Source organism: Equus quagga, chromosome 17, assembly GCF_021613505.1.
Source record: "Equus quagga isolate Etosha38 chromosome 17, UCLA_HA_Equagga_1.0, whole genome shotgun sequence".
Taxonomy (NCBI): Eukaryota; Metazoa; Chordata; class Mammalia; order Perissodactyla; family Equidae; genus Equus; species Equus quagga.
The window spans coordinates 6,872,070-6,887,827 of NC_060283.1; the positions used below are offsets into that span (position 1 = coordinate 6,872,070).

Genomic DNA, 15,758 nt, shown 5'->3' on the forward strand with positions numbered 1-15,758 from the left:
AATCGGAGGGCGGGGCCGCCGCGCACGCGCCCTGGCCGCGCCCGCGCGCTCACGCCCCCCGCGGGCCCGCGCATGCCCGGGACGCCGGTCCGCTAGTCTCCTGCGTCTGGTTCCGCCTGAGGGATGGTCGCGCTGCGAAGCGGCCCCGCCACCAACCCAAGTGACCGAGGGCGATGGCTCCCACACACAGGCCCAGACTGATGGCCTGTAACAGGGTGTGGCGAAGGTTCAAGGCAGTCGGGGATAGGGACGCGAGCTCCGGCACTCCTTTGCGTGTGACTTAGGGCCGGACCCCTCACCCGTGGAATGGAGATGCTTCCTGGGCCGTGTCAGGGATCCACACTGACCTGGGCCCGGGCGAAGGAGACGCAGCAGCGGCCTGTACTGCAGCGCCCTCAGGCCGTGGAGGTGATGGGCTCGCCGCTGTGGTCAGTAGACTGGGTCCCTGTCCTGACTCATCCTGGACAAGCCCCTTCTCCTCCAGCCTCAGTTTCCTCATCCGTAAAATGAGGAGGTTGGACTCCATACCCTCCAAGGACCCTCAAATTATATGTCACAAACCCAGGCCAGGCTCACTTGTTTTTCCATGGAGCACTCACGTGAGCCCTCGCTGTCTTAGGCACACAACCTGAGACCTTGAGAATATTCCCAGGAGGGGAAGAGTTGTAGCAGCTGGAAGAGGCGGGTGTGAACCCACCTGTCCCCAGAGTCAGGGCACCAACATGTCCTGGCAACACTAGCCTGTGTGTGCCTGAGGTGTAGATCTCAAGGAGAAAAACGGGTCCGTGGGCACCTTCCTGAGCCGGAGGAATCGGAAGGTGTTCCAAGTGACAACAGTGGGTGGGCGATCAGACCAGGGATGTCGGGAGGGGGAAGTGGGCTCACCCCATTCCGCTTCCCCGGCATCGGAAGGCAGCTCCAGGTCCTAACCTAGTCCGATTTTCCTCAATATTTCAAACAGCCCTTTGCCTGCCCTCCAGCCCTACACTGCCCACAGCTGAGCCCATTACATCATGTCTTCCTTCCTAGCATGACCTAAGAGCTCGAGGGAGCTCAGATGTGAGCTGGAGAGAAGAGTGTGCAGTGGGAACAGGCATCTCCCTCTGAGTTCTGAGCCCTGGGCCCCTCAGAGCGGGACACAATGTCTCGGTGGCCTCCCTAAACCAGCTGGGAATATAGTTCTGTGTTGTTGAGTACTTGCTAGATACAGGGCCCAGGCTAGCGCAGGGGATGGAGACCTGAGTGGGACACGGCCCCTGCCCTCAGGAAGCTTATGTTCTGCTTTAATTGGGGAGTGGAGGGAGAGAGGAGAGAGAAAGAAGCCCAGGAGAAATGCATGTTTAAAACTACATAAGATGAGAGAATTGCCTTAAGAGCTATAAACTGCTACAAGCAGGAAGAGAAGGGTCCTCAATTGCTGAGCACCCACTGTGTCCAGGCCTTTCCCGTGTGTTTCCTCTTGTCATCCCCGGGGACCCCATCAATGGAAATAGGCGTAATAGTAGCTGCCATTTGTGGAGCACATACAATGTGCCAGACTTTTCCTAAGCGCTTCAATCCTTATAACCACTAACAGGTAAGTCTTATATCTCCATTTTATGACGAGAAAACAGGATCAGAAAGGTTAAATAACAAGGCTGACATCTGGCAGGATGTGTGGTAGGGTGAGGAGACGGCAACCCAGGTCTGGCGAGGAGGGGCACTGGAGGAAATTCCAGAAGGCATTCCAGGCATCGGGAGCCGCAGGAGCATGGTTAGGACCCCAGGGAAGCCCGGGGCAGTCAGAGCACAGCAGGTGAGGCTGGGGGTGGGGGTGAATGCCAGGGTGAGGGGGGTATGTCCCTTTTGGAGATGGGGAGAGAGAACAGGAGCCCCAGGGCTGGCTGCGGGCCTGCCCACTAAGCTGCTCCCTGACTTGTCCACTCATTCAATCTTTCAACAAGTATTTATTGGTGCCAACTCTGTGCCACATAGTAAAGAGAACAGCCAGAAATCCCTGCCCAGACAGACATGTTAACCGCAGCGTGTCAGAAGGTGATGTGTGCAATGGGAGAAAGCAAAGGTAGAGCCAGAGAAGGGGCACGAGGAATGCGAGGTGGGGGCGGGGGAGCAGAGGGCAATATCCAAAGAGATGGTCAGGGTGGGCTTTCTGCGTGGGTGACGTTTGAGCCCAGGCTAGAGGAAGCCAACAGGAAGAAGAGACAGCCAGTGCAAAGGCCTGGAGGCGGGTGCCTGTTTGAAGAGGAGGCCAGGGTGGCTGGAGCAGAGCGAGCAGGGGCGTGGCCAGAGATGCGATCAGAGGAGTGGGGGGGGGGGGGGGGCAGTGTGAGGGCTCCTGGAGCCTAGGAGGGACTTTGGTTTGGACTCTGAGTACGATGGGGCCATTGCAGGGTGTGGGGCAGAGGGGAGACATGGTCTGACTTAGATTTCCACTGCATCGCTCTGGCTGCTGTGTGGAGAACTGACGGGAAAGGGGCAAGAGGGGAGGCCAGTGAGGGGCAGGAATCCAAGTGGAGGTGATGGTGGCTTGGGCCAGGGTGGTAGCTGTGGAGGAGGCAAGGAGTGGTTGGATTTGGGATGTGTTTTGAAGGTCATATTAATATTAGGTGAGGTGTGAGAGAAAGGCAGGGGTCAAGGGTTGGTGCCCCCATTTGAAGCCTTCCTAGCATTCCTCGGGCAGTGACGCCTCCGCACTGGATCTATTTACCCTCGAAAGAAGGACCCCCTCCTCTGTGCCTCCACCTCCCGCTATCCTCCAGGGAGAGGGATTCAGGTCCTGTCCTGATAGTTTGATAGTTTGGGCTGTAGTTGTCCAAAGAGAAATGGGCAGTCACAACCTGGTCAGCCCCAAGCAGAGAGACACGCCACCCTTTATACACTCAAAATCCCCAGCTTTCCCCTGGGAAAAAGGCTCGGAGAAGAGGAGGCTGTTTGTGACTCACACGGGTTGTCATTGTGGTAAACAAGCCAGGGAGAGGGTGGAGCTTCGGGTCCTGGTGAGTCACTCCCCTGGGGGTTGTTTCCCCTCCTTGGACTGGGGCGGTTCCCCGATGCCCAGGCGACTGCAACTGCGGGCTGGGCCTGCCCCCTGGTGGCCATGCTCCTTCTCGCTGGCGTCACTGCCTGTTCCGGGGAGGGTGGGCCACCTGATACGTAGGGCTGTGGGGACGAATAGGAGGTGGGCCGGGCTGGGCTGGGCAGGCGGGGCCTTGCAAGGAGCAGGCCTATTAGACTTTAGCTGACTGAGGCAGCCCTGGACGGCCTGACTTGGGGCCTGAGCCCGGCTGCCCCGCCTGGTCACGCTGCAAGGCCGTGTTGGCTGGCAGGGGCTCAGGTCGCCGTGGGCCATCATTCCTGCCCCATGAGATTCACACTCTGCACACCTCCCCAGCCCGTCAGGGCCACCCAAGTTGGCTTGCTCCCCTCTCCTGGGCACCGGGCCACTGCTCACCCTCCCGCCACGGTTAAACATTAGCGGCAGGTTATCAGTCCAGGGTCCGAGGGAGAGGGAGGGTAGAATCTCACTTTGACCAGCGCCTCCTCTGCTGGAGCCATGGGTACCCGCTCTGCCTGACAATGCCTGTGGAGGAGTTCGTGGCCGGCTGGATCTCTGGTGAGATGTTTTTCTTCCTTCTGTCACCTTATCCCCAGTGATGGGTCACTTCCTGGGGAAGCGGTGGAGGGGGGAGTGACATAGGAGAAGCTGAGGCCAAAGTCCTAGTTGCCCTGGAGGCTCAGAGCCAGCCATCCTGAGCCTCCTGGGAGTTGCCTGAGGGGAAGGAGAAGGAAGAGCAGGTGGGAGGGTGCTGGCTGTGTCCCAAGGCCACCCTGCCCCACACCTGCAGAGAGAGGGAGCCAAGGTGAGCACTCTCCCACCCACAGCACCTGCACCACGAACCCCACTCTCTAGGCCCACCCTGTGGGGCTCAGAAAGGAAGTTCACTTTTCACCTCACCTGCTGTCCTGAGTTCCCCTTTGGGCCCTGCCCTACCTGGCAATGGGCTGCACGCCCAGGCCAGCTTCTGGGTGACATTTCTCTTAGGAAAAAGAGAAGGACATTCTGAACCTGCCTCCTGGGGATATGATCTCGCCCGAGCTCCAGGACCAGCCTGTGCCAGGGAGGGCAAGACCAGGAAGTGGGGAGATGGCCGGGGCGGGGGGGGGGGGGGGGGGGCCAGGCCCCCTTCCCTGGTACCAGCAAGACTCCTCCAAGGACCCCTTGCCTGCTGATGGGGGCAGAGTGTCAGGAGGGCGGGGCCTGGTCTGGATCAAGGCCCCACCCTCTACAGAAGTTGTGAGTTGAAGGAAGGATGGAGTAAAGCTGGCAGGAGCACTGGAGATTGTTCCAGAGTCCCAGGGTCCCATAAGCCAGCAAGGCACTTGGGTGTAAGCTCCCAGTGAGGACACAGCGTGTCTATGGTTTCTCCTCCCTTCTGCATGTGCATCCTCCACGCAGGGCGGGGCTCCCTCCGGTTGTCCCCTTGTCCCCATGCCTTGCTACCCCAGTGCCTGGTGTGGAGGAGGGTGCAAGGGGGCCAGCTGGAGTTTCTTTGGGGTCTGGCAGGAAGGCTGGACTCAGGGGTCTGAGACGGCCCTGCCCTCTTGCCTCCTGCCTGACTCTCTTTCCTCTCGGCACAGACTTGTTTCCTTGGCCTGGCTCGAGGGCCCTCACTCATAGCACCTTCTTGTCACCACAGGAGCTCTGGGCTTGGTCCTGGGATACCCCTTTGACACTGTAAAGGTGAGTCTAGGGGAGGCACCTGAAGAATGAAAAATGTCGCCGGAACCAAATGTCAGGGCGCCCTGAGAGCAGGAACTGGCTGACAAGGCCCCTTCCCCCCTCTCCTGCCCTGCTGGCATCCTGCTCAAAGGGGCAGAGGGAGCCCAGCCTGCCCGCCAGCTCTGTCCTCCCCACCCAGGTGCGGCTACAGACCCAGACCACGTACCGGGGCATCGTCGACTGCATGGTCAAGACTTACCGCCATGAGTCGGTGGGTGGCCTGCTTCTTTGGGGGCTTTGGGGTGGGAGGCATCAAGGGCAGTCAGTCAGCTCCAGCTTCCTTCCCTGCCACCCCCTGGCAGAGCTCTGCCCCTGGAAGAGAGAAGACTCAAGTCTGGGGCAATGGGGGGCAGGGTAATAGCTCAGTGCCCCAGGGTGGAGCTGAGGCCATCCTCAGCCTCAGCCTGAGTCCACCGCCCTGTGGCTGGGCTCGGGAGTGGTTTCCAGCCAGAGGAGGCCCTTGCAGGGCTGGAAAGGGCAAAGGGGACCCCTATGGCCCCCTACCCACTCTAGCTTGGTCTCTCTGCAGCTCCTGGGCTTCTTCAAGGGGATGAGCTTCCCCATCGCGAGCATCGCCGTGGTCAACTCCGTCCTTTTCGGGATCTACAGCAATACCCTGCTGGCTCTCACAGCAACCTCCCACCAGGAGCGGCGGGCCCAGCCGCCCAGCTACGCACACATCTTCATGGCCGGCTGCACTGGGGGCTTCCTGCAGGTGAGAAGGCATCTTGGGGGTGCACGTGCGCACACACACATGGATGCAATGATGGTCAGTTCCCTCTTTTTCCTCCCAGCCCCCTCTGGCGACACACAGCTGCAGGCCCCAGGCCTTCCCCAGGCAGAACATCAGGAGCTGTGGGGAAGTGGCCAGCTCCTGGCTGGTCCCGATGACCTGGCCAGACTGAGCAGTGGCCCTCCAGGCTGTAGGCCTGGAGCAGAGGGTCATGGAGAACAGAGGAGGCAACGGCAGAGAGCTCAGGGGTGGGGAGGGGAGGGTGACAAGAGGACCCATGGAGAAGCAGCCAACACCCCAGTCTGAGGCTGAGGGCTTGCCCACCTCCAGAGGGGTCTGCCAGCCTTAGGGCTGTGGGATGACCTCTCTCCAAGATGGCCTTTCACCCTGGAGAACTGACAGCCCCCACAGAGCTCTGAGCCCAAGCCCTCTGATCTTGATGTGGTCCTGGCACTCACCTAGCCTCTGCCCTGCTCAGCCCTTCTGCCTGCAGCCTCTGGGTGGCCTCAGTCGGTGAGCTTTACCGGGCTCCAGTCCACAGACCTCACTGGGAGAGGCCCAGGGTATTAATCATTAAGTGACTCTGATCATTTGGTTTTGGTCTTTGTTCTCAGCAATTAAGTACCAGCTCCTGAGGGGTGGGGTGGAGGGAAGAGGGGCCTCCGGCTCCAGGGAGAACCCCAGCTTAATGGGGGCCTGGGCATAGAGGCAGAGGGACACGTGCCTGGCTCTGTCCCACACCCCAGCCAGGGACCTCAGGTCACCATCTGTTTGGCACGTGCTCTGATGCTCCTGACACACTTCACCGGGCAGAGAGCAAGGAGAAAGGACAGAGTCAGGAGGCTCACTCAAGTGAATTAATGATTCATAAGGCCCCAAAGGGCCTGGCTCTTCTCCTGCCCCTTCATGTGTGGGACTCATGCCTGTGTATTTCCCAAGGCTCAAGACCTGGCACCCCACAAAAACAAGGGAGAGAACTGAGCCCCCAGGCCAAGCGGCCTGCTTCAGGCCTAGCCAGGCCCAGCTCCTCAGTCACCCTCCTCTCCAGCTCTTTAGAAAGCAGAACCGATAGCAGAACTGGGGACTGTAGAGTCACTGATGGGGCCTGGGTCCAGGGACAAACTGGAGCCTGTGGCTTCGGTTTCACAGGGTCTTGGAGCAGAAAATGAGTTACAGGGGCTGGCCCACTGGCGCAGTGGTTAAGTTTGCATGTTCCGCTTCAGCGGCCTGGGGTTTGCCGGTTCAGAGCCTGGGTGCGGACCTGCACACTGCTTGGCAAGCCATGCTGCGGCAGGCGTCCCACATATAAAGTAGAGGAAGATGGGCATGGATGTTAGCTCAGGGCTAATCTTCCTCAAAGAAAAAGAGAAAAGAAAATGAGTTATAGGGTGGAGACCGGGGGAAGAGGCGGGAAGTAATTCTTGCTAGCACAGGGCAGGAACTGACAGCCTCTGTGTGCACAAAAGTTGCTTTTGGCTGGGCTTAGGTGGACCCCATCAAATGGTGCTGTAATGTCCAATGTCCCCACTGCTCCCATGGGCACGGGATGTGGAGGGGAGGGGCCTAACCAGCTCCTGCCTGCCACCCCACCTTTGGTCGGGGCTCAGGAGAACACCCTCTGGAGAAGCCCGCTCAGCACCACCCACAGGCTCCGGAGGGTGACAGCAGAGTCCCATCTCACGGGGAGGGTCCCCAGCCCACTGCCCTGCCTGCGGGAAGGAAGTAGGCAAACTTAGCCTGCCACCCTCTAAAGATTACCGCTAGGGCCAACCGCCAGCATCCTCTGCCATCAGCCTTCTCCAGGGCTGGGGAGCTGAGCTCACATACCTTCCGTGAAAGCAAGACAGGAAGGGAGGAAGGAAGGAAGAAAAAAGTACATGAGCCCCAAATGATATGTTAACCTCAGCTTGGGCCTCAGTTCTCACCTGAACAGTAACAGCTCGCCTTGACCTGGTTGCATCCCTGGCCCACACCTCCCCCCCCCCCGACCTCCCCCCACAGCCCCAGCTCCAGACCTGTGGCCCCCCTCTGCCTCAGCCAGGCGATAAGAGTTCTAGGACCTGCAGGTGCCACCCTGTCCCCCACCTTCTGTTGGGAGTGTAGTGGTTGGGAGTTTGTGAGAGGCAGGAAAGGCTGGCCTGTGTTCCCCCCCAGGGGCCCTAAGAGGAAGACCCCATGAAGCTGAGTCCCCAACACTAACGAGGTGGCCTCCTTGACCCTGGGGAGAGGTTAGTCCTTTGCTGTTTCGTGGGCACAGACTGAACCCTTTCTCCAGACCCAGTCCCTGCAGATGCTCATCTCTGCTTTCGGGCGGCTAGCAACCTACCCCCACCCCTGGAAAAACAATCCTGGCTTGTCCCCAAGTGCCATGTGCATGCCAGGCAAGTTGGGTGCTGTTGCCCGAGGAGAGGGGCGGTGCTGCTCGCTGTCAGGGTCTTGACGCTAAAGGCGGTGGCCCTGGACCATCCCCGGCTGCTCTTGCAAGAGCTGAGAGCTGGCAGCAGAGCCGGCGACGTCCTCCAGGAAGATGCTGCCCCTCTGCCCACCGCTTGTCTCTTGTTAAGATGAGCTGACTGTTCCTGCCCACGGCCCCACCTGGGGCCTTCACGCTTCCTTCCCTACAGGCCTACTTCTTGGCCCCTTTCGACCTCATCAAAGTCCGGCTGCAAAACCAGACAGAGGCGAGGGCGAAGCCAGGGAGCCCCCCACCGCGGTACCGGGGGCCTGTACACTGTGCCGCCTCCATCTTCCAGGAAGAAGGGCCCCGGGGGCTGTTCCGAGGGGCCTGGGCCCTGACGCTGAGGGACACCCCCACCATGGGGATCTATTTTGTCACCTACGAATGTCTCTGTCACCAATCCACGCCAGAGGGCCAGAATCCCAGTAAGTGAAGTGGTGTGAGAGGGTGCGGGACAGAGAGGGGGAAGGCAGGGGAGCTGGCCGTGCAGTGGAGCATGCGGGGGAGGCTAGTGATGGGGGCGGATGCTTTGTGCCTTAGCCTGACTCCCACCCTGGGCTTCCTCTACTCCAGGCTCAGCCACAGTGCTGGTGGCAGGGGGCTTTGCCGGCATCACCTCCTGGGTCACGGCCACCCCCTTAGACGTGATCAAGTCCCGGATGCAGATGGCTGGGCTAAACCAGAGGGCTCACCGAGGGGTGCTGGACTGCATAGTAAGCAGCGCCCGGCAGGAAGGACTGGGGGTCTTCTTCCGGGGGCTCACCATCAACAGTGCCCGCGCCTTCCCTGTCAACGCCGTCACCTTCCTCAGCTACGAATACCTCCTCCACTTGTGGCAATGAGCTTGGCCAGGCAAAGCTGGCAGCTCCCCAGCGAGACCACCGCCCAACTGCCTGGACCGGAGGCCAAGTTGAAAGCACCAGCTGTGATTCCGATACGCATGCAGGAAGCTCAGCCCTTCCTCATCAGGGCATCTCCCAGCCTCGCGTAGGCAGAGGGGGCTGGGGAGACGGCAGCCGGGCCAGGACTCCCCCGTCTGGACGCAGCCCAGAATCCAAGGCTGGCAGCCCTTGCCTTGGTTCCTTTCCTTCCCGAGTCTGTGAAGTGAACTCACTAGCCAGCAGTGCTGGTGACACTCCGGCCCCATCCTGTGACGTCACTCCTTGAAGAGCTCTCAGAGGCCCCGCCGGGCAGCCTCAGCGCCAGCCAGGCCCTGGATTCCCGTGATGCCATCCTGTCCTGGTGGGTCCCCCACCCCACCTCATTCCAGACCTCTCCCTGCACCGCTGGAGAGCAGCCTTTACGACTCTGCCTGTCCTTCAGTGGCTCCCGTCACCTTCAGGAAAAAGCCGGAACTCTCCCAGCTCCTGGGCCCTCCCTGCCCACTAGCTTTCCTCCCCCTTGGTGGCCCTGGCAGCCCAGCCCCACTCGTGGAGAACAAGCTGTGTTCTCCCGTCACCCTCAGCCTGGAAGGCTTGTTCCCTCCTGGCCAACAGTGGCCGCAGGGTGACTCCATCGTCCCTCTGGCTGAGCCCCTGAGGCCGACCACTGTCTCCTGGAGTCCTTCCTCAGCTCGTGTCCTCATTGCCTCAGACTGAGTGTGGGGTTTGCAGACCCCCACCCGCCCACATGCCTTGCTCGTAGCCCTCGCCTGTGCTTATCATGGTTGTTGACTTCTTGGTGTCCTCGCCAGACCCGGAGCTCCTGGAAGTCTGGGGTCTTCTGATCATTTCCCAGGAAGGAGCCTGATGCATAAGCTGCCGGTAAATGGTTGTTGAATGAAGTGCCGATTCCACTCCGCACCCCTCTCCTCCCACTGCAGCCCCCCACCTGCTTCCTTGGTCCTGCTCCCCCATCTCTGAGAGGTTGCCCTGCCCGGGGCCCCTCTCGGGGTTGTCTCCAGTGGAGGGGTCCAGGAGTCAAGGGTGTCTACTTGGCCCACTCCCATCCGATGGGACTTGTTTTCTTTACCCATCTCGACTGCTAAGTGGGAATTAAAAACTGACTAAGAGGGTTCATTTAACTGACAATAAAGTGAGCAGAATTTGTACCCGCTAATGTCCTGATCTGGTCTGAGATCAGAATGCCTGGACTTCCTGCCATTTACTGGGGGCTCCCTCTGAAACCAGCACAATGCTGTTATCACAGAGGAGGTGGCGTTGGCTCAGAGACGGTGTGTAATTCGTCCCAGGGCACATGGCTGGTATGTCGCACGAGTTGCCTGGACGCATCTGAGCCTCCGCTCCAGAGCCCAATTACTCTGCTATGCTGCTCTCCCTGGCTTGTGACAGTCTCCCACGGGTCACCTAAGTTCAAATTGCCCCTGAGCCAAGCGTGACAGCGTCAGCCCCTCCGTGTGCATTGTCAGCATGGCCGCTGGGCCAGCCCGTGTTCCCCATTCTCCCGTGCAGCTCGGCGGGGCCTGTGCACGGGCTCTTGCTGGAGAAATGTGAGCAGAAGGGATGCGGGCAGATTGCCCATCGCTTGCTTGAAAGGAGATGCCTCACTTGTTGGCTGGAAATGGTGACCTGGAAGGCACTGCTGTGGATGCAGGAGACGCTCTGCTGGCCAGGAACCCGGGTGACATTGGGGGCACAGCCCACCTGACCCCCTTGGCTGCTGCGTCCTGACATCTCTTTGTTGCAACAGTTTTGCCTTCACCCTAACTTAACGCCGTTGGTAAGGGAATGCGAGTTTCGAGGTCAGGAGTGATCCCGGTGTGGTCCGTGGGTCAGCGGCCTCGGGACCTCCTGGAGCTGGTTAGAAATGCAGACTCCCAGGCCCCACCCGGAATGGAATCAGAGTCTCTGAGGCTGGGGCCTAGGAATCCGTGTTGTAAAAGGTCTCCTGTGACGTTTACACACGCTAGTTAAGAAATGGCGCTCTGGCTGCTCCTAATAGCAGAAACGTGCTGCCCTTTCAAGCTGAGAAAGTTGTGAGTCTGGTGGAAGTGACTTGAACTCCTAGTTCTAGCAGCCTCCACTTTGGCACAGATTCACGAAGCTTACATTCCTGCTGTGGAAAAACAGGGTCTGTCTGAGCAAGTCACTGCCCTTTCTGTGCCTCAGTTTCCTCTGAGATCTCTTCCAACTGGTCAGTCCGTGAGTTCCAGTGACCGTCCAGCACCACTGCAGTGCCAGAGATTTTAGGCTGGAACCAGCGGTGATGGTACAGCAGCCGTTGGAACACCTCTGGGGGCAGTCAGTGGTTGGAAGGGAGCAAACAGTATGCACATGAAAGGGGAGCTGGCTCTTAGAAATGGGCCAAGAAAAGAGCAGGAGGTCAGAGTGGTCCTCTGGAGTTTGCCATTTCTCACCACAGTACCAGTTAGCAAGAGAATCAAATTTAAAATCCTTTTTTGGTTTTGTTTTCATTAAGTCCTTTTTGGGGTAGTAACTACGCCTGTAAGGCTGCCTTTGCACAGTCTGGGCGTGGGCTTCCGGTGTCCCTCTGTGGTTCTCTCCAGAGGCATCTCCAGAGGAGGCTAGAGCTTTTCCCTCTACGCTCATTAGAACCAGAGAGTGTGGCAGGCCGCACGCCGGGCCATGCAGTTCTGGGCCCGAGCTCCTCCTCTAGCCCCGGGCACGGCTGCTCGCTGGACTGGGAGAACAGGCTGGGGCGAGGTTAGGGTGAAGCTGGTGTGATTAGTGAGAAAACACCCAGCTCTTCTTGGAAAGGAGGCTGGAAAGACAAACAAAGATAAGGCAGGAGATGACTGACAATATTTTTAAAAGCAGGATGTTTTCACATCAGCAAGGGACACATGTTAAAGGAATTAACAGATGTTATTAGAGATCAGCATGATTTTCTTTTGTTTTTTTAAGGATTGGTACCTGAGCTAACATCTGTTGCCATTCTTTTTATTTTTAAATTCTTCTCCCCAAAGCCCCCCAGCACACAGCTGTATATTCCCAGTTGTGGGTCCCTCCAGCTGTGGCATGCGGGATGCCACCTCAGCGTGGTCTGATGAGCAGTGCCATGTCCGCACCCAGGACTCGAACCGACGAAACACTGGGCCGCCTGCAGTGGAGCGCGCGAACTTAACCACTCGGCCACGGGGCCAGCCCCAGGTCAGCATGATTTTTGAGAACTCATTTAGATAGAAGGAATCCCTAAGAACTAGGAAATAGTAAATGAACCTGCTTCGAGGTTAAAAATGGGGGTGGAGTCTGAGGGTCGCACGTAAAGGGCTCATAACTTGGGAAAACTGTGAAATAATGTCTCATTGGATTCATGCTGCCAAACGTCATGGTTATTTTTATATCAGTGGTCGCAGGAAGAGAAATTACAGGAGACTAACTTATGTGTGTAGTGACACTAAGGCTACATGTGCCAGGAAAGGGGGCAATGACACAACCTTGGGATGATCCTGGGTCAAACCACTTTTGCCAGACTTGCTAAACAGCTGCACCAAGAGGAGTGACAAGAGTCTCCATCCTGACCACCGTCTGAGCTCCAGGCCCACGCTGCCAACCATCTCTGGTCACGGATCCTTGAGCATCCCAAGGCACCTGGGGTTTCCCCTCCTCCTGCTCCCGCTGCAGTGCTCTGCAGCCCAGGTCCGCCCCAGGCCAGACACCTCAGAGAAGCTCTCCTTCCGCCCTCCTTCCACAGCGCAGGAGTTCCCAACTCTTCTTCGCCCTGTTTCTAAAATATTCTAAGAATCACTCCCTTTTTTCCACTCCTAATTCTACAGCCCTGATCCTGTCCCAAATTTGGACAAATAACTCCACTTTTTCAAATGCAATTCTGATCAAGTTACCCTACTCCTCTTGTCCCCCTCGATGGCTTCCCATTACTCTGAGGGATCAAAGCAAGATCATTCCACAGCCTCCAAGGCGCTTGGATGTCCACCTTCTCTTGGTTCCTTAAAAAGACCAGGTTCTCTCCCACCACAGGACATTTGCACGTGCTGTTCTCACTGCCTATGTCGCTCCCGCTCACCCTTCAGCTCTCAGTTCAGCATCTCTTTCTTAGTGAAACTTTCCTCAGCTCCTCTGTCTAGGTCAGGTTCCTTTCACTTATGCTAATGGTTCAGAATCACCTGGAGGGCTTGCTAAAATGGAGATTGCTGGGTCCCACCCCGGAGTTTCTGATTCAGGAGGTTTGGGGAGGGTCCAAGAATTTGCATCTCACTGAATTCCCAGATGCTGCTGGGGCTGCAGGTATGGGCCACAGTTTGAGAACCGCTGGCTTGTGCTTTCATGTCATTCCCCTGCTCCAGTCTCTAATTATGTACTTTCATTTGTCTAGCTCTTGATTATAATTGTCTCTCCTCTGAACTATGAGCTCCCAGAAGCACAGACCTGACTGTTTTTGCTCATCATCAAAACTCTAGCTGGCATGCAGGGGTGCTCAATAAATCGTGTTGAACCAATGACTAAATGAAGGAAAGAGACCTGGTCTTCCCGACTTCCCCACTGGCAGGCTGGCACTCGGGATTTTCCCCAGAGCCCTCCTACTATATAGCACCTAGACTCCAGACCCATTGTAATAAGCATGATGTTGAAACCATTGCTAACTTTGCAAGAAATGAGGGAACTTCCCAAAGACCCCTTCGAAACAAGGAAGTGAGTGCAAGCCACGTGTCGGAAAGAGGCCGCCCTTGGGGCAAACGCTGACGCTGCCCCCTTGGAGATCCGCCTGGAACAGAACCACAGGGAACAGAAGACTAGACCTTAGACCGCGGGGAGCCGAACCAAGACTCATAACTTAAGTCAAAATGCTGGAAGGGGCTGCACCTTTAGTGAAAGGGTAAACTGGAAACGTCCACCACTGGTAAAGGGACGCACAAAGAAACCTACCTCTCCCTGTAGTGGAAAAAAATGAAGAATGAGATGGGCTCCCCCGTGAACCACGAACCCTGGGCCTAGTCGCCACACTACCTTCAGTCTGGGACACCTTCGGCCCAGAAGTTAATTTATCATGGTAGGAGCGCCCCCTTGTGTCTGGTAGGAGTAACTACAAGTTTTTCTACACGATCTTCAGGTTCTCCAGAGATTAACTGCAACCAATGAAAAAATTCCCACATCAAAAAATTATCAGACCCACAAGGTAAAAAGCCACCCTGAATTCAAGCATCAGCAGAAACAAAAGCAACAGATTTAGTCCGCCAAAGTTTTAAGATATTAGATTGATCGATATAAAAATGTGAAATAACCATACATGAAATATTTAAATACTATATAAAAGAATTAAAAGAGAAGAAACCAGAAAATATAAAAATGATTATGTATATTTGAAAAGACAAAAGAACTGTCATAGCTGGAGAGAACTGGAAGGTCGTCGGGAAGAAAGGACTCAGAGTGCAATGCAGAGAGACGAGAAGATGAGAAGCGATCTTTCTGCATCCAGTCCACCACCTTCTTGAATGCTGCTGCTGCTGAATATAATAATAATAACAGCAATAATATCCAACACATGCATAGTGTTTAAAACAGTGCCTGGCAAGGAGTAAGCACTGCAGAAATATTCACTTGGTCAATCCTCACGGCTGAGCTGTGTTACAGGTCCCGTCTATTTCCCCCTCTGGTTTGTGTGCATCCCCGGCACAGGGACTGTCTGAGTCATCTTTGCTGCCCTGGAGCCTTGCATGCCTTCTGACCACAGAGGGTGTTCCTTACAAGCTTGTAAATAAACTGAAAGAATACACATCATTTCTTTGGCTCCTTCCCACTTTGAATTGGCGATATGTGCACCTTTGGACGGGACCGGCTGCCCTTGGTAAACAGTTCCATCCGTGGGAAGAGCAGACGTCCCCTCCGCTTCCTCTCACCCCTTCATACCTATGCCCTTCCCACGAGGAAGTCCCACCAGTTGCTCTGCACACCGCAACTAGAATTAGATTTTTTTAAACATAAAACACACCAATTTGTCTAAATCTCCCCCCCCCCCCAAAAAATCCCTTCTGTCTCACTTGGACGGAAATGGAAGTCCCCCGCCCACCCCCTGCCCTCCTCTGGGTGGCTTTCTCTCTCTCCCTCTCTCTCTCTGTCTCTCTCTCTCTGTCTCTCTTTCTCGCTTTCAGCCACAGGATGGCTCTCTGATCTTAAACCTGTCAAGCTGTTTCTACCCTTAGATGTTTGTACCTACTGTTCCCTTTGCAGAGAATGCTCTTCCTTCGGAAGAAGGGGTGTTTCCTCCTGATCCCAAAGGCTATTCCCTGACTCCCCTCCCCGAGTTGCTCTCTCTGACATTATTTTATTTTCATCTTGGCCCTTATCACTATCTGGAATGATGGCGATTGCTTGTTTACCTGTCTCCTCTTATGTCCCTCTACTAGAAAGTGAGGGCTTTGAGAGAAAGGGTCCTCTCTGTCTTGTTCTGCACCAGCTCCAGGGGCCCAGCCCAGGGTCTGCTCCACAAGAAAGAAGTCAGGAAACATGGCCTGAATGAGCCGTCGCAGTCACCTACAACGAGGCAAGGTGTGATAATGTGAGAACACTGCGAGAAAGGAGGAGATTACTTGTGGCTTTGAAACAAAAGCTCTGGGAAGATGTCCACAATGAGTTGCTGCTGTGACAGGACTGGGACACCCGAGAGCAGAGGGCTGGCCGGTCCCCTCTTCGTTGTTTTCATCAGGCCTTTAGGGATTGCGTAATGTTGGTTTCAACATTTAAAAAGAGATACGTCAGAACTGGAATGATTTCAGAAAAAGGACACTTTAAATGAATACAGGTAGGAAAAACAGAAGCTGTGAGGAAAGGCTAAATGATTTGGAATCTTTGCCTAGAAATGGAAGACCAGCAGGCGGCTTCAGAACTCCTTAAAAGTCAGCCGTCCTTGGG

The 15,758-nt window shown here is 56.4% G+C and overlaps 1 protein-coding gene and 1 long non-coding RNA gene across 11 annotated transcripts; one reads left to right on the plus strand and one right to left on the minus strand.

The window, feature by feature from the left end:
* Positions 1-73: 73 nt before the first annotated feature.
* LOC124229370 (uncharacterized) lies at positions 74-8,799 on the minus strand. Of its 4 annotated transcripts, none has more exons than XR_006885861.1 (6): positions 8,664-8,751; positions 7,272-7,340; positions 5,285-5,489; positions 4,980-5,092; positions 3,526-3,769; positions 74-3,159 (listed from the first exon to the last, which is right to left on the minus strand). It is a non-coding gene; the product is annotated as an uncharacterized LOC124229370 (long non-coding RNA). The 4 variants fall into 4 exon arrangements; XR_006885860.1 differs by having other exon boundaries at positions 5,289-5,489; positions 5,972-7,340; XR_006885859.1 differs by having other exon boundaries at positions 5,972-7,340.
* On the plus strand, positions 3,167-10,029 carry SLC25A45 (solute carrier family 25 member 45). 7 transcript variants are annotated; one of them, XM_046644556.1, is made up of 6 exons: positions 3,167-3,613; positions 4,639-4,741; positions 4,872-4,991; positions 5,310-5,495; positions 8,138-8,396; positions 8,545-10,029. In XM_046644556.1, the coding sequence occupies exons 3-6, from the start codon at positions 4,965-4,967 to the stop codon at positions 8,811-8,813; spliced, it is 741 nt and encodes a 246-aa protein (XP_046500512.1). In that variant the 5' UTR covers positions 3,167-3,613; positions 4,639-4,741; positions 4,872-4,964; the 3' UTR covers positions 8,814-10,029. The 7 variants fall into 7 exon arrangements, with proteins under 7 accessions (XP_046500512.1, XP_046500513.1, XP_046500511.1 ...); XM_046644557.1 differs by having other exon boundaries at positions 4,901-4,991; XM_046644555.1 differs by having other exon boundaries at positions 4,920-4,991.
* Positions 10,030-15,758: the final 5,729 nt, after the last annotated feature.

Coding starts and splice junctions, on each gene's coding strand:
- SLC25A45 (XM_046644550.1), top strand. CDS start 3,577: ATGCCTGTGGAGGAGTTCGTGGCCGGCTGGATCTCTG. Junction 3,614..4,697: donor CGTGGCCGGCTGGATCTCTG/GTGAGATGTTTT, acceptor TTGTCACCACAG/GAGCTCTGGGCTTGGTCCTG. Junction 8,397..8,544: donor GCCAGAGGGCCAGAATCCCA/GTAAGTGAAGTG, acceptor CCTCTACTCCAG/GCTCAGCCACAGTGCTGGTG.